General features: G+C 39.8%; 1 protein-coding gene across 2 annotated transcripts in view; it reads right to left on the bottom strand.

Moving 5' to 3' along the window:
- Positions 1-8,510, bottom strand: part of LOC124721699 (protein dispatched) — a 215,975-nt gene extending 207,465 nt beyond the window's left edge. The window contains exons 1-3 of one of the 2 annotated variants that reach the window (XM_047246785.1): positions 8,460-8,510; positions 8,211-8,334; positions 7,915-8,038 (exon numbers count right to left, since the gene is read on the bottom strand). In XM_047246785.1, coding sequence (XP_047102741.1) covers positions 7,915-8,038; positions 8,211-8,227 — 141 coding nt within the window. In that variant the 5' untranslated portion in view covers positions 8,228-8,334; positions 8,460-8,510. Of the gene's footprint in view, positions 1-7,914; positions 8,039-8,210 lie in introns of both variants that reach the window. The other variant, XM_047246786.1, reaches the window with a different exon arrangement.
- Between the last annotated feature and the right edge of the window lie 10,387 nt (positions 8,511-18,897).

Below are 18,897 nucleotides of genomic sequence, written 5' to 3'. Positions count from 1 at the left end.
GCAAGCTCTGTCTTAAAATAAGACATCTTGCACCATTGTTTGCAGACGGTACATGATGCCCTAGGCGTCTGGGCTACTAAGTGGTATCTAAAGTTTAATACTAAAAAACGTGGTGTAGAGTGTCTTTGGACCTTCAGCTGGTGTGGATCATGGGAGGCCCCACTCCGTGATCAAGCACTGCCAAGTATATTGGGGCAATCCTTGATAGGAATTTCACCTGTGGGCCGCATATCAGAGAGGTTAAGGGCAAAGCACTTTCACAGCTATTGGCAGTCTACTCCTTATTAAATCCAGAGTCCATTCTGCTCTCACACTGCAGTATCTTGCTATATCTAGCACTGATCCACCCAGTGCTAGGATATGCAGCTGTGGTGTGGCAGAATGCAGCTGACAGTCATATCTGTCGGCTCCAAGGTCTCCAAGGGAGAGCTCTATGCCTCACCATGCACCTTCCTCACCATTTCCTGACACAGGAACTGCATGACATCACTGGTATACCAATGCTGCGCAACCAGTTAAAGATGACTTCACGACAGTTTTACAAAACATCACAGTAGTCAGCCAATAGGTTTATTGCAAATCTGGGTCAACAGACTCAAAGGAGAGGAACCACTTGATGGTTGGTCTTGTTACGACAGTGAACACTCTTGTAGCGGACATAGGATAAAATTTTCTTTTTCTTGAACAAACTGTTCCATCTTGTGATAGGACAAATGCAAAACGTTTGCTCAACAGAAACCTCATACTGAAGAAATGCAGGAATAGTGCAATGCATTTAACCTGCACAACCAGACAAACAGAAAGGACTGTCTACTTGGGTCAGGAGAAAGTGAGGAGAGGAGATTTGCAGAGAAGGGGAAAGGACTATGGAGGTATGCTGGGAGGACAGAAGGCACATGTGAGAGGCTGGAGTTGGAGCAAGGAAGGGGACAGAAGCAGGTGGAGGGTAAGAATTAGCGAAGGTTGAGGCCAGGAGTGGGAGTAATTGGAGTGAAGACTATGTTTCAGGGAGAATGTTGTCCTCCACAATTCAAGAAAGCTGGTGTTACGATACCTGGTAAGGCAACCACTCACAATAAGCAGGAAATCCTGGTTCGAGTCCGAGTCTGGCACAAATTACCATTCTTGTCATTTCCTTATACAGCTTATCGTTGTTCATATTCACAACTGCAAATCCATTTCATGTATTTCATAGTGGTCGTAGTTACCGCAGCGCCTGTTCCTTTGGACATACATGCACGTCCAAAAGAACTTTGCATCGTACTTCTGATCAATACATGCACTGCAATATTGACACCAGGCACACAACAATCAATCAAAATGTCTCCCCCGTATGGGAATATACATAATGGAGGTACAAATGCAGGTTGTAGACAGACTGTTGATGCCATATGGAAGTTTGGGTATGGCTGTGAAACGTGCTCGGATAGGCTAATGGTAAGGTGACTAGCTTCACCATCCTGATTTACCACACATGGAGGGTGACACTTCCCACATTTATTCATAATGTACAGGGTGCGCAGTGAAGGGCTTCAAACAGGTATTTCACTTGCTTAGTGAATACATTGGGAATAGAGTCATTGCACTGGATAATTGCAAATTTACTGGTGCAGCGATGGATTAGCCTTCATATTCGTTCAACTCAACTCTTTATGACTGCCGTCAGTGGGGCACATTGAAAGACACTGTCTACTGGAACCATCCCACCATGCTGGCTGAGCTCAAACCGGCGATCTGTGTGGCATCTGAATCTATTTCCATTGAGACAACATAGGACGTGATGGCAAATAACACTGTTCATTTGCACCACCTCTGTACTGTGAGTAGTGTCCATTTTGAAAAGATTGTGATGTGATTGCAAAGACTTCCTGCTGAGGACAAGTTTAATTATGCATGCTGAAACTGTATGAGGTGCACAACATACAGCACCATCTGTTAGCAGCTTATGGAACCATTTAGAGACTTCTGTGAAAATTCTCACAGCTTTCACAATAAACATACCTTTTGTTACACTTGTCTATTGATTTTAGTTTTTGAGATATTTAATTTTGAAATTAGGAACCCCTTCACTGGACACCATGTATATTCCAATCCTAGATAAATACCACAACTTTTATTCAGTGAATAAAGGGCATTGTAGACATAAACTGCAAATGACTGTTTCCTCTGCAATCACTATGGTATTGCAGATAATTGTTTTGTTTCATCATATGTTGTGTATTAGACTTGGGAGGTATGCTTGCACTTAGCATGACTTTTTATTTATCAGCTCTGAGGATATCCAATATCAACAAAACCGGTAATCAGTGTAAAAAATTAATTTTGTTGAGTGTTTCTCCATTTTGCAATATGTCAACCTGTCATTGGCTTCTATGGAGCAGCTGCAGCACACAGTTTTCTCACATGTCCAACTTAAAAGAAATAGAAGTGAATACAAAATGTAATTACATTACAAAGGAATGCAAATTTGTAATGGTTCAAATGGCTCTGAGCACTATGGGACTTAACATCTGTGGTCATCAGTCCCCTAGAACTTAGAACTACTTAAACCTAACTAACCTAAGGACATCACACACATCCATGCCCGAGGCAGGATTTGAACCTGCGACCGTAACAGTCCCACGGGTCCGAACTGAGTGCCTAGAACCGCTAGATCACCGTGGCCGGCGCAAATTTGTAAACATGACATGTTCACTGGATAACAAATATTCCATAAGACTGAGAAGTTATGGAAATAGAGTATTAATAATAATATTATTATTATTATTATTATTATTAAACAATGTACTTGTACCAAATAAGTAATTTGTAAGTACTTTTATTACAGTGGCATTCTGTTGGTCTATAGTGTTGTGGGATGGAGTTCGTATTTTCTACTGCAGCTGATTTTGGTCTCTGAATAATCTGCATCTTGAGTTGTTACATCAACACAGTTACATAAGATTACATACAATGTTGCCCTCGTAACATTGTACTCAAGATGACTCACTCTGGTGACAAGTGATAATCATTGTTTTCACGGACATATTTATTTAAAAAGTTTTTTTTTTCTCTTAATAAATTAACTGAAAGTAGAATATGAATATCACCCTCCCAAAAATTCCTTCTTTTCTAATTTACTACTCTTATTTCCAACCTCCTTGTGACTCAATTTCAAGGAAATTGTAGTCATTAAAAATGTCTTTAGGCTTTCTTCAAACCATGAAAGTTATTTTAATTAACAAGTATAAATAAATTTTGTCAGGCTGAAATTAAGATGTGCTTCTTTTCAGAACTTTAAATTATTTTGCATTCCTTGACTACACACAGCAGCACTCTCCATCAGTCACCCATATCTCGCCTGCACCACTCTCTCCCAGCAGGGTTTTGTTCTGGTGAAAGACGACGAAGGAGATATGAATGAAACCAGATTAATGTTTAATGTCCCATTGAAGACAAGGTCATCAGACACAGGACACCATCCAGATTGGGGAAGGATAGGGAAAGGAAACTGGTCAACACAATGCAACACAACAAAAAAAAAATAGTGAGCCAGAATGTGCTTTTCATTTATTACATAGGAGATCATGGTTTCCTAGGACATGCCATCAATTATGAGACAGATGAGGAATTTTGCAGAAAATAAAAATTCTGCTTTGGCATCATTAAGTGCCACATAATGCAATAGATAAGCAAATCTTGAAAGTACAACAGGGAATACAACCATGAGCATTTCACTATTTAGAGTTACAGTGTAAACTAAACCATAGCTGTATTGCTCAGATAAAATTTTATAAAGTACAAAATTATATACCTAGTCTCCACAAGGCAAAATGACAGCTCACCAACCCCAGCATGGAGTCTAAATATGCAGCTGACCTTATATGCCCCCACGACCAAACAAACACCTCCCATGATAAATAACAAATGTGAATTTCAAATATGCTGACCTAGCTGAACCATGAAGTGAAAATCCACATTCAAGCTGGGAGTCTACATACTCAAATCAAACTGCAGCTCACATATTTCAATGATTTCATTGCCTCTAGGTACGCCAACTACATAACTTTCACATTGAAAGGCAGCCAAAAATCTCATTTAAATTGTAAATCGAGAAAAGTATCCCTTATTAGGAGTGTAATGAGGTAAATATGGCATTTGGAAAGTCTCAGACTAATACATCCGAGATGAAAATTTTAAAATCTTTACTACCTGTTCTTGCATTACCATCAATACAAATGACATGAAGTCACTGCAAAGCTGGAGGAGGAGATGGCAAAACCATCACTGAATAATGAGCATTTTACTGGTGACTGTACTGTGGATGATGTATTAATAGATAAACCAAACATAGCTATAGATAAAACAAACACCACCCTCTTGTTCATATCAGTCTGACAGTGTCACTGACTCCGTACCAGGAAAAATGGAAATGATTGTATGACATTACCATCCAGGAGACACCATTGAGATTGTTCAGCCACCTGGTACAAGTCTTTCAATTTGACACGACATTGGCAAATTACATGTCATTGAGATGAAGATGATGATGATGATGAGATGAAATGATTAGGACAGTGCAGTCACTCAGTCGCAGAGCACAGGAAATCTTCAACAAAGCCAGGAACTGAATCCAGGACCTAGAGACAGTAGTGATGCTAACTACTAATCCTCGAGCTGTGGACTCTACACCTGGAAAGACATCCGGGAAGCACTATTATCTCTGCGCATCAATAGAAACACAGATAACAAGCCCATGGAAGATGCACACCACTGGAGGAAGTTGCCATGTCATGAACATCATGGCTAGTGGGTTCTGCAGTGATGTGTCATGTTGACCACACCCAAAACAATCTCCTCTTCACACACGATGCAGAGCAAATTGGCAACACCAAGGTCCACTACTCTGCTGGATGGAACTCTACAACAAATCTCGATCCTCATGGACTTTTTATGTAGATACTATTTGGAATAGTACAAACATTACTCCTGATGTATTACCTGATACCAATGGTCTAATTCCCTTTACAACTCCAAACAGTGGTTTGAGTGTGGTAAATTCTTGGTTGGAGTGATAGATTGAACTGTAGTGTACCCCATGGTATAGGTTAGGTTGGAAGATGACAATGTAGTTGTGAATTAGCGAAGTGAACAAATGCCAATACCAAATAATGGTTGTGATAATGTAGCATAGCCCAATGTCTTATCTTTTCTCCATATTTAATGCATTTTTCATTACAAATAACTGAAACTACAAGATAAATTCAGAAAAGTACATTGCATAATTGACAAATCTCCAAAACATATCTTGGGGGATATTATGTAGTGCAAGTCAACTATGCAAAATCCAGAATTAGATTAGATGTACTTTTCGTTCCATAGCTCCACAGTGAGGAGAGCCTCTAGGATATAGAACATGTCAGAAAGGGAGGTAAGGTGGTGTGGGAGTGGACCAGTAAAGAACTACTTGTTTGGCATCTTACATAGGTTAACCCAGAAAAACTTAGGTATCTGTGGAAAGTAATGAGCAAACAAATAAAAGTAACTATCTGACAGAAAATTTCCAACACAAAAAATTATCTTTACGAAAGATATAATGTAGCATGCCAGAGCCACTTTCTCATGTATTCAGGGAAAACTGGAGAAAGAACAGGAGAAGAAAGAACATTTTTTTTAAAGTACTTAGCAGTTAAACTACAAATCTACTGTATTCAAAGCAATAAGTTTATGGTGCGTTTGCAAGACAGAAATTATAATACTTCAGTGGGTAGCAGTTCATAGAAGACAAAATGACATGTGCCTAGATCACTGGCATCCCAAAACTAAAAAAGTTTATTTTTTATGATCATCCCATAAAAACAGCACTTCTGGGTTTGTGAAAAATTTATCACAACAGTGTTAACACCAAAGCTGATCAATTTTCTACATTTTTATGTGCCTTTCCACAGCTGTGTAGCTTCTCTACATGGTGAGCTGCATCCTAGTCCCTTATAAATTTTACATGCTATCCTGACTTTCCCATCGATAAGAGAGATATCATTTAAGTTCAAAGCACCGGCCATACACCACAAACTACTGGAACAACATCATACTTTGTGAACTTACTTTTCTCTACAACAAGAGTGCCTGCATTTTGTGACAATAAATCAAAGATGTGTCACATGAGTTTCTGCAGTGTTCCAAGTCTCACAGCTCTAATGTGAGCCTAGAGTACAATAAAATACTACTGTAGAACATGTGAGCTGATTGCTGAGTGACCATATATGCCTATTGTAGATATTTAATATACAATACAAAACAGATGGATGGGGGGAAAAAGTGCTTACCACTACATTGCACAAAATTTAGAAAGAATGTGTTTGCACATTAGACAACGAGGATTAAATACTGACCTGAGGCAATAAAACATCAGACTGCAAACTGGATTGTTTGATTTCAGTAACTAAAATTTCACCATTTCTTAATAATACACTTCATCTGACATGACACTCATACATGTTTGCTGGAACATAGCATATTCATTTGATGATGCGATGTGCACTATCACACAAACATAAATTAAAGTAAGATTCCTCAAATAACACACACTACTGCCAAGCTACTGAATGCTTCGCATGAATTTAAATATGCATAAGTCTATATAATCTCCTGCTTCATTTTCAAAGGATTTCCAAGTGGACAATCAGTCAAGAAACCCTAAACATTTCCCCACTACCAATCAATAAAAGTGTTTCACTTTTTATACATACTGACCCTTCAGAAAATGTAAACGAAGTTGTCAACAATAACTCAGTGCAATAAAACAGATCTCTATGCGATAATTGAATTCAGCTATTTTTACTTTAATTTCAAAACTCTCTCAAATCACACTATATTGCATCAATGATGTGTATGTAATGACATACTGAAATAATTAAATAGACACCAGTATTGCTGCTGCAATATTTTGTATACTGCAGTTAAAATGTGGCCACAACTTTGTTTTGATGACAACTTCTATAACATGAAATTTAGTTACTGGATATCCTGTCAACCTGTCATGTAAAGAAGTTTTTTGCATAACAAGCTGACCTCATATCCAGTAATTTTGTCTGCAAACATGGCTACCTATTGCAGAACCAAATGATGACCAATTAAATTCAGTTCTCATGCAAAATTCATCTTCCCCATGGATCCTGAAAATACTGCACTACTGAATGTTTTCAGTTGTTCCATCTTGTTCTGTTTATGCAAAGTTAAAGGCACTGACACTCAAATATGTACACATACATACACACGACCACTACCATTAAGAGGAATCGCGAAAAATTTTATAGAAATGCAGTATTGTTTATTTCTTACTATCTTCAATCTAGGATAAACATTCTCCTTAAATTTTCTTTCCATTTTTAATGTGAAACTTTTCAAGAAATTCAGGAAATTGTGTAGTTTCATGATTTAATGTTCTTAAGCAAAACATGCTTCTACTATCAATGAAAAGCCTGTTTAAACTAAACTTAAAACTGAATGCAACTAATGAAACAAGTCTGTTTCAATGAGACCACAACTAAAATAATCACCATATGGCTAAACACTTGTCTCCTGTCTTTTACCTATAGAACAACAAACAATAACACTTCTCAAGCACTACTGATACAAATGCTTAGCAGTGAACTTAATAAAATGTCTCCCACGATCCTGAACCTTTACACATTGCTGAAAATAATAACATATCTAACTAGAACATAGCTGCTGCAAACTAAATTTGGCACTACAGAAGTTTGGTAATTAAAATAAAGCGACATCTGATAATGGTTCACAACAGCATAAGCACCTTTTAACAGACAAAGATGTAAGAAAATCTGCTACATAGATTTACTAAACAGTACCCACTACTCAATAGACAATTGTATTTCTAACACCAAAGAGCTGCTTATGTTTTGCTGGAATGCTTACCGAAGTAGGATCAGAGAAATCTGGAGGTTTTCTTGTTGTGACTGGAATGACAATACATGTCGCCGCAAATACAGCAACCCCAATTAGAATTACATATGGATGGTAAGCTATTATACGAGCAAACCTGCAACAGTGACTGTGTATGACACACACACACACACGCGCACGCAGGCGCGCTCACACACTTTGCTTACAGAACTACGAAAACAGTGTAGAGGGATGCTGTGAAGCAAGTGCTCCTAAACACAACTATCATAAACAAAGCAGGAGGAAACGGACTTAAAACTGACACTCACCAGTTCATCCTTTCCATTTAAGCTTCATGGAAGTTAAATCCACTTTGAATACAATCGGTAATATAGCGAACATTGTTAGGACAGCAACACACCGGTACGCCAGGTTTGTGATATAGTTAATTCACTTAAACAACAATAAATCGCGAAATTCATTGTGCAGTAATCTGCTGTTGTTCACACAATATTTAAAATCATTACTGTCATTTAATCATAAACTACATAAAAAGTTAACGAAAAATTGCTAAAAACCTGACATTCTGAAAACCATTCCTCTCCCCTGTCACATCTTGTATACTTTTCTGAGTAGTTTCTTTCAGCGCCAATTGGAGACGCTGTAACGCCATATCCTGTTCCGTCTCCCCACTCTACGCACTACGTTCAAATTCGCGCGCGTGTGATGATGGTTCATTTAACACGGCACAGAATTATTTGCATCATTCTACAGAATTCCTGTCCAGTACTTTTTTTCTCATTGCATCAAATAGACTTTCCCTATAGATATACCGTTTTAATGAAAAGTTTAATGTAGGTGGTATGAAAGAAACTCCTGACAGGTAACTTATTATTAACTACGTGTGTTAAGCAAATCAGATAATGTGTTCATTTTCATAAGGTGAAAATTAAATGCTGTATTCCTTTTTATTAACAGTCTTGAATAAAAAAGTGTGATAGCGAAGCAAAAAATATCCTAAATCACTAGGTACCGTAATGAGATATCGCTCTGTAGTCTATGACTGAAATAACGAAGTAAATAATATGATAGCGACTTTTGTTATATTTTTCAGTTGAAATTGAAATTAATACCCTGACATCGAATTGTTCCATCCAAACGAACTTCAAGTGCTCCTACTTCGCAAGTTGGTTGTCTTCAGGTTGTGTAGTACCGTTAGTTTCTTTCAGAGATGAAAATCATCCACATTCTTTGAAATTCAGTGCGTTATTCTGCCGTGGTATTTCCAACAATGCAGTAGGCAATATTTATTTTTTTGCCACCAATTAAACCAACAGAGTACGGTAATTCATTTGTCATTAAAGTTGATTACAAGCACATAATAAGTGTTTACATAAATTGGATTATAGGTGCTTCAGGTAACAATAGTAGAAAAGTTTGCAAACAGCTGATAATAACATAGTTTCTGCATGCCACTCCTAGTATGTGATTAATAAATACCAACCATTTTTTTCTGACCGAAGGAAATAACTGACTCGAAATATAGGTATTTACTGGAAGATCAAACCAGGCTGAAAGTATTCCGCATACATCTGTTGACTTCAACTCTTTTGTCATACTAACTGTTTACCATTACTTCATTAACATTAGCTAACTACTTACATATTCGTCAATTCCTTAATTGTGGCAGATAGTGTTTACTTACATTTGCTCCACAATATCGTGTTATTACAGAATCACGAATATCAAGGCGAATACATATCAATCCTATTTCTGTATTATGAGCAAAATTCCGAGCGCTGTGTCCGCAGCTCGTGGTCTAGTGGCTAGCGCTGCTGCCTCTGGATCGCGGGGTCCCAGGTTTGATTCCCGGCTGGGTTGGGGAGCCTCTCTGCCCGGGGACTGGGTGTTTGTGTTGTCCTCATCATTTCACAGTCATCAGCATCACCATTCGTGCCAGTGGCTACATTGGATTGTGAAAAAAATTGGACTGTGTAAAAGTTGGGACTTTGTACAGGCGCTGATGACCGCACAGTTGAGCGCCCAACATGCCAAACGTCATCATCGTCATCATCCGAGCGCTGTAATGCTCTGATAATGTATTCTGATTGTGACTCGGTGAGTGAGTATTAGACTATAAATCGAAATATCCGGAATTCACTTCTCAGTTGGTCATGGGATTTTCTTATTTATCATTTTATCCTACACAGAAATGATGGGCATATGTAAAAAAAGGCCACGTTACTTCGTGGTTCGGAGTACACGTTGAACTATAAGCCCTGTAACAACTTTCTGGGTCATTCAGTTTAAAGCTCGAAGGAAAGTAAGTATAATCGACTACCTAATGGACCTTGTCTAGTAAAGCACAGTGGTGTTCAAACTCTCTTAGAGTTTAGCGACTGCTTTACTTACAGTTCATTCAACAGACTCATGAAGTTACTATCCTAATTTCGGAACTTTCTATTGTCTCTGTAAAGTTCCTGTTTCCTCCCCCCGCCCTGCACATTAGCTCCCTTATCTAGTTTCTCCTTACTGTCCTTATCATTTTGCTCTAAGTACAGATTAACCTGTATGCAGAGGCTCCAATTCTGTCTTACATACTTCTCAGTTACTGTCTCCTTTTCAGCTCCTTCAACTCTTTTAACTGTCATTTCGTTTGTGTACAAGTTGCAGGTAGCATTTCGCTCCCTGTATTTTATCCTTCATAGCTACAGAATGTCAATACGTGTACGCCAGTCAGTACCGCCAAAGTCTGTTTTTTAAGCTACAATTGCTATAAATGCAAGTTTGCCTTTCTTCACTAGGTCCTGGGATCAGGATTGCTTTGCAAGTTCCTACATTCGGCAGAACGTAATCTGATCTTCCCTTGCGTCCACTTCTACCAGTCGTCCCATCATTCAACAGACAATTTGTGTTGGTATTTTCCAACAATGACTAATAAACTGATAATCCGCTAATACACCTATCAGCACCTGTCATTTTTGATATTGTGATTATTTAATTCTTTTTTAAGTATGAGGGTATTTCGTCTGTCTCATACGTTATACAGGTCAGGTGCCACACTTCTGTCATGCTAGGTTCTGCAAAAAGTTTAACTAATATTGAGGGAATATCGTCTACTCCAGGTGCCTTGTTTTGTCTTAGGTCTTTCAGTGTTCCGTCAAATTCTTCTCATGGTATCACATCCCCAATCTCGTATTCCACCCACTTCTCCTCCTCACTCCATAATACTGTCTATAAGTTTCTTTCCTTTAGATAACTGTTCTGTATATTCCTTCCATGTTTCAGTCTTCCATTCCTTGCTTAGTACTGGCTTCCCATCTCAGCTATTGGTCTTCATACAGCAGAATCTTTATTCTATGTTTAGCATCCAGCTTTCCCACAGTCACACTTCTACAGTTGTACCTTTCTCATTAGTAGTGTAGCTATGGGGCCGTTGATGCACTTAGACATTCAACTGTCTACTAAAGCCTATCTTGTGGTCGTCATTTTGTGGCCACACATGACAAGGCATGGCCCTCTCCTTTATGACATTATCAAACTTACCAATGACATCGTCATCTTTATATGTGACATCAGCATCATCATATAACAAACCACGCCATTTCCTCCCCCTCCCCTTGTCAATCCTTCCACCTCCCCCCCCAGTCTCCAGCCAATCGTAACGTAGTATTAAAATGAAGCAGCCGACCACAAAGCAGCTCTCAAATTACGTAAGCTTCACTTAAACTGCGTAAATTGGCACTATCTTCGAAAATGTACAGTATATACATATCGAAAAATACCTAACCTTCACTTGAATAAAATGGCATCATGTTCAAAGAACGTACTTAACCTTCTTTTGAATTACGAAAAAGTGAAAAATGGCGTTATGTTAAAAAAAATGTGACTTTAACTTTAGTTGATGACATGTTCAAAAGATTACATAAGCATCTTCATGTGAGTTGTGTACATTGTCGCCTTTCAACACACACACACACACACACACACACACACACACACACACACACACACACACACTAACCTCTGTATTCTTCACGTGAGTTGTGCACAATGTCGCTTTTCAGCACATACACACATACACACACACGCACATACACACACACACTTCACTTTAAAAAAATTTATGTCAAATACTATCAAATCAGTAGAGTACTTTGTACAACTGATATCGGATAAGTCAATACAAAAATACACATTACAACATATAAAACATGAATATCAGATATCATTTTTTTTAATTGCTGAAGGCTCTTTACAAACAGCTGGCAGGAACATTATAATATTGACAGTGTTATTTTTACCTATATAGAACAAGTTCTAATAGCTATAACTTCATATAGTTTATTAGTTTATTTTCTTATCTGTTGCATGGTCGGAAAATATGACATTAAACTCAAACAGTAACATTTTTAATTCATTTTCTCATATTGCTGCAGAAAGTAAAAGATCTGTACGAAAATGGCTTAAGTGCTGACTGTTTTGATATACTTTTCTTTATTAGGACAGGTCAGATTCAAAAAATACCTGGGTGCATCAAAAACAATGTTTTATTAAGAGAGATTTTACATTCATTTTAAATTTATTTACTTCCTAAATTTCTTTCAGTGGTGCCCAAAAGTGGTTATATAACTTTTGTTCCCATACATTTAATACGTTTACTGTACAAACTTGTTGAGTGGGGAATTAGTCTTAAATAAATTTCTGATCTTGTGTCATGATGGTGGTAATCCATATTTCTGTCAAGTTCATTAAGTTTCTTAATGAAATGTAATACTTTTAATATGTATTGGCACAGAATGGGCAATATACTCAGTTTCCTAAATACTGGTTTGCACAATTCTCCCTTGGATGTTTGAATAAAATTCTTCTGACTGCTTTCTTATGAAGTTTACTGCCTAGTTGAGTTTTGCTAATGGAGAGAAGTTGTCTTTTCCTTTGAGATGATCTAATGATTCCTGGGGTGATCCAGTTGGAAATCTTTCTGTCCCTATTCATACTTTTCGTTTGTAAGGGGAAGTGACAGTTAAGATAATAACAGAAAATATCTGGAAATACTTCATAATTACTGTCTATAGTTTAAACCTCATATACATTTTGCTAGCTTTCTTTCTGCATTGAAAGAGGAAAGTGTGGATATTGTGTTTATTGAACTTTCTCCTCTGTACAACATTTTTTTGGGTTGAGACATGTTCATTGGCAAGTTAACTTAAATAATTAATGCACTGTGGTCTGAGAATCCTAAATGTACAGAGGATACTGTACAATTGATGTTACTATCTACTTGGTCCAGACATCTAACACAATGGTTTGTTTCCGTAGTCAGAGGATTGACCATCGGGTCAAGGATGTAGATCATCATGAAATTTTTGAAGCTTAAATGGCTAGTGTCTTCTAAGAGAAAACTTGTGCTAAGATCACCACATCTCAAAATACTATGAGATTTTCTTTCACTTAATTTTTCTATTACTGATGCTAGATTTTTGTAGATGGAATTTATGTTGCCATAGGGTGATCTGTAAGCTGTTATTATATAAATGTTCAAATGAGTAAGCTCTATGCCTGACAGTTCTATTTCTTTTTCAAAACTACTGGAATTGCATATGTGAAAATGTAATTTATTTAGTTTATTTTTTAGTCCCTGTACATTATCAAAATAAATTTTTAGTTCGAGGAATTTTTGTTAGGTGCACTGTACATTGATGAGATTTAGTAGACATGACATTGTTAATTATAACTGACTGACAAGGTTCATTGGAATAATTACAGAGGATCTCAACCTCATTTGGAGACACCAAGTTTTCTCCTTTTTTTAGGTGTGGGTAAAAAATCCTCCTTCTTAGATATATTAGGCCTTGGTCTTAAATTGACAGTTCCAGGTGGAGATGTCCTTGGTGGTACTTTTGAGGCTGGATCTGCTGTTGCTCATTCTGCACACACACAAGCACACACAAGCGCACACACACACACACACACACACACACACACACACACACACACACACACACATATACACAAACACACACACACAAGAGAAACATACTATGCAAAAGGTGCAGCTACCGGTTGGATGACAGAGAGAAGGAGGAGCTTGGGCTAGTGTGAGTGAGACCTACTACATCACTGCAGTGGTGTTTGATAACACACCTAGCCACCTGCTGAGAGATGATGTATGTCAACTCTACTAGTATTATGTCAGATTCCATCTCTCCTGGTCTGTCTATAATGGTTACTTGAGTGAAGCACCAACAATATAATATACTATAGAAGGAATGAAAATACTCTAGGTACACATTTTTTATATCTTTTGCATACATACACTAAAATAACAATTAAATTTGTCTTGCAACATTAATCGTTTGCCACAGAGTGAAAACATATGAATCTAATATACATTCTTGTTCGTCCTCAACACTATTTAGATCATCATCTGTTACAAACAGTAGGTTGTTATGATGTGAGTAAATAAGTGAAACTTCTCTAGCAGCTAAGCACGTTTTAACAGCGCTCTCCGCATTAATCAGAGCAAACTAAAACTGAATTTCATTTCGTTATCTATTGCATCTTCAAACACATTATAGCTTCAAGTGTTTCAACACGATCAGCTGGAGCTTCTTTGTGTGCAGGAGGAAAGTCACATTTCCTTCCTAAGCTTGGGTCTGATTCTTTTTAATGTACTTAAAATCGTTAGTGAACAACTATGTGATACAAAATAGAGCTTACCTTGATGCTGGTAAGCCAAGGACATAGCCAAAGGGCGGCCGGGGGAGAGGGGTCCAGGGCATCGAGACTCCCAACCACCTTTAATGAAATTACATATGATCTAATATGATCTACTTGCTGTTTAGTGAAAGATATTTTGATTTTCAGTAATATGATGAAAAAGAGATAGGCCCTACACTACTTATAGTCAACGAGGCCATCAATAGATTTAATGTATCAACTATCGCCCATCCAGACTTTAACCAATTCCAGCCACTACTCATGAACTATAACTTGGCATCTTGCTAGTGGGGGTTGTGGGGCATGGGAAGAGAGGCTGTGGACTGCTGCCTCGGAGACGTCGGATGTGGAGGCCGAGGGTTTCAAGCTCCACCTCCATGTATTGTAAGTATGCAGTGCAGGTAACAAGACCCTGTCTTTTGAACTTTTGCAAGCTCCTGATAACCAGCTTTCTTTTCAGGACTGGAATGCAAGGTAACTCTCACAATACTGGTAGGCCAGCAACTGCATCACCACTCATTTTAGACAAAATCACAATGAAAATATCGCAACAAGACGTAGTCTACGCCTGCTAATAGTGCGTTGCACAGTTGGCAATAAAAAAAACTGCAAATCACAATGGCATGAAGTCTCTCAACTGTTGTCGACTACTAGCAATCAGAACTGGGGCTTCCGCTTGCCAAATTATAGTTCCCACGTAATACTGTACATTGTTGGTCCTACTTGGGTCCAGTTATTGATTTGCTAATAATTTCAGTTCTAACTTGCAGCTGAAATTAATGTAAGTGTTCCTAGAATGAGATTTTCACTCTGCAGCGGAGTGTGCGCTGATATGAAACTTCCTGGCAGATTAAAACTGTGTGCCCGACCGAGACTCGAACTCGGGACCTTTGCCTTTCGCGGGCAAGTGCTCTACCATCTGAGCTACCGAAGCACGACTCACGCCCGGTACTCACAGCTTTACTTCTGCCAGTATCTCGTCTCCTACCTTCCAAACTTTACAGAAGCTCTCCTGCGAACCTTGCAGAACTAGCACTCCTGAAAGAAAGGATATAGCGGAGACATGGCTTAGCCACAGCCTGGGGGATGTTTCCAGAATGAGATTTTCACTCTGCAGCGGAGTGTGCGCTGGTATGAAACTTCCTGGCAGATTAAAACTGTGTGCCCGACCGAGACTCGAACTCGGGACCTTTGCCTTTCGCGGGCAAGTGCTCTACCATCTGAGCTACCGAAGCACGACTCACGCCCGGTACTCACAGCTTTAGAGCACTTGCCCGCGAAAGGCAAAGGTCCCGAGTTCGAGTCTCGGTCGGGCACACAGTTTTAATCTGCCAGGAAGTTTTCGTAAGTGTTCCTGTTTGTTGTTTTCATGGTATGTACTGTTATGATAGTTTCTAATTATAGATAAGTTTGTAACAAGAAAGAAGACAAAACTCGATCTTGATTCGCCCACTAGCGTTATTTTAAGTTAAAAAATGTACACATTACTGTAACAGCCTAATTACCTATCTATAGCGTTTTAATGTTAACATTGGAGTCGCTATTTGGAGACTGGTAGCACTTTCAGGTTGCAGTATTTTGCAAGGCAGTGGAGTGGTAAACATCGTTTCAAATAACATTAAATTAATGTCAGTGCACAAAAATTTATTTTAATTTGCCTGTGTCGCCAAAAAGTTGCGTTGATCAACATGCTTGCAGTCCCATAAAAATTGCTCAAAATTATATTATTGGTAGCCCAAATGGCAAAATATCGACCAATATAGTCATCCAGGCCGTACTCAATTACGAAAACCAGTTCTAATACAGGACGATTGGCAGGGGCACATAGAGAGTGGAAGTGGTATATGATGACAGCACATCCTGTAGTTCATTGGTTTCCAAAAGATTTTTTCAGTGAGCTGTTTGAATTTGTGTAAACCAACTGCACTCTCCATTCTCCCTTCTCTTTCATCCAGAATCTATTTTCTCTCTTGCAATACTACAATAAAAGGAGATTCTTCAAATGTTCTATGATTGTCTTCAAACTATGCTGCTTTTAACTTGTAGAAAAATAATATAAAAAAAATATTTGTTGCTTTCGTAACAGTAGTTATTTTAATTTCGGGAATAGTTATTTGTTTCTTGGGCAAACAGTATATACACTCCTGGAAATGGAAAAAAGAACACATTGACACCGGTGTGTCAGACCCACCATACTTGCTCCGGACACTGCGAGAGGGCTGTACAAGCAATGATTACACGCACGGCACAGTGGACACACCAGGAACCGCGGTGTTGGCCGTCGAATGGCGCTAGCTGCGCAGCATTTGTGCACCGCCGCCCTCAGTGTCAGCCAATTTGCCGTGGCATACGGAGCTCCATCGCAGTCTTTAACACTGGTAGCATGCCGCGACAGCGTGGACGTGAACCGTATGTGCAGTTGACGGACTTTGAGCGAGGGCGTATAGTGGGCATGCGGGAGGCCGGGTGGACGTACCGTCGAATTGCTCAACACGTGGGGCGTGAGGTCTCCACAGTACATCGATGTTGTCACCAGTGGTCGGCGGAAGGTGCACGTGCCCGTCGACCTGGGACCGGACCGCAGCGACGCACGGATGCACGCCAAGACCGTAGGATCCTACGCAGTGCCGTAGGGGACCGCACCGCCACTTCCCAGCAAATTAGGGACACTGTTGCTCCTGGGGTATCGGCGAGGACCATTCGCAACCGTCTCCATGAAGCTGGGCTACGGTCCCGCACACCGTTAGGCCGTCTTCCGCTCACGCCCCAACACCGTGCAGCCCGCCTCCAGTGGTGTCGCGACAGGCGTGAATGGAGGGACGAATGGAGACGTGTCGTCTTCAGCGATGAGAGTCGCTTCTGCCTTGGTGCCAATGATGGTCGTATGCGTGTTTGGCGCCGTGCAGGTGAGCGCCACAATCAGGACTGCATACGACTGAGGCACACAGGGCCAACACCCGGCATCATGGTGTGGGGAGCGATCTCCTACACTGGCCGTACACCACTGGTGATCGTCGAGGGGACACTGAATAGTGCACGGTACATCCAAGCCGTCATCGAACCCATCGTTCTACCATTCCTAGACCGGCAAGGGAACTTGCTGTTCCAACAGGACAATGCACGTCCGCATGTATCCCGTGCCACCCAACGTGCTCTAGAAGGTGTAAGTCAACTGCCCTGGCCAGCAAGATCTCCGGATCTGTCCCCCCTTTAATATGTTTGGGACTGGATGAAGCGTCGTCTCACGCGGTCTGCACGTCCAGCACGAACGCTGGTCCAACTGAGGCGCCAGGTGGAAATGGCATGGCAAGCCGTTCCACAGGACTACATCCAGCATCTCTACAATCGTCTCTATGGGAGAATAGCAGCCTGCATTGCTGCGAAAGGTGGATATACACTGTACTAGTGCCGACATTGTGCATGCTCTGTTGCCTGTGTCTTTGTCCCTGTGGTTCTGTCAGTGTGATCATGTGATGTATCTGACCCCAGGAATGTGTCAATAAAGTTTCCCCTTCCTGGGACAATGAATTCACGGTGTTCTTATTTCAATTTCCAGGAGTGTAATTTTAATGCTGATTTGCATAAGATTTCAGCAATATAAGCAGTTCAGCTATGTTTAAATTGGAAGGTGGCTGGCGACCTCCATTTTGTACTATGGCTCTGTGCATAAAGACAGTTGAATGTCGATACATCATGTCTTCAATTTTACTACAAGAACGATATTCTGCTGTGAAATGTCTTACTCATTATATTCTTGAAACAGTAAGTCCAACTCTCACAACTCTAATGTATTCGTGAACAAAGTCGTATAAACGACGACATATGTTGCACATCATAAAGGAGTTTATTATCATAAAAGCCTGTATAACCACAGTCTAAAGGTGGATTCACACTTGACAGAACGTCATCGTGACGTCCATCACTTCAAAAGTCTTCTCTGTAGTTCCAATGGTGGCATTCATACACGCCGTCAACGGAACGTCACGTCACGCCACGCCACGCCAAGGTTTCTCAGGAAGAATGTTTCGAGAGGCCATAGTGTAGCGGTTCTAGGCGCTGCAGTCTGGAACCGCGCGACCGCTACGGTCGCAGGTTCGAATCTTGCCTCGGGCATGGATGTGTGTGATGTCCTTAGGTTAGTTAGGTTTATTTAGTTCTAAGTTCTAGAAGACTGATGGCCTCAGAAGTTAAGTCCCATAGAGCTGAGAGCCATTTGAACCATAGTGTAGCCTACTTGATGAGCAAATGTTGGATTAAGTACACAATGTGATCAAATACGAAATTATTCCCCAC

This window comes from Schistocerca piceifrons, chromosome X, assembly GCF_021461385.2.
Source record: "Schistocerca piceifrons isolate TAMUIC-IGC-003096 chromosome X, iqSchPice1.1, whole genome shotgun sequence".
In the NCBI taxonomy this organism is placed as follows: Eukaryota; Metazoa; Arthropoda; class Insecta; order Orthoptera; family Acrididae; genus Schistocerca; species Schistocerca piceifrons.
Note: the sequence above shows the minus strand (reverse complement) of the source record. Positions and strands in the feature narration are given on the sequence as shown.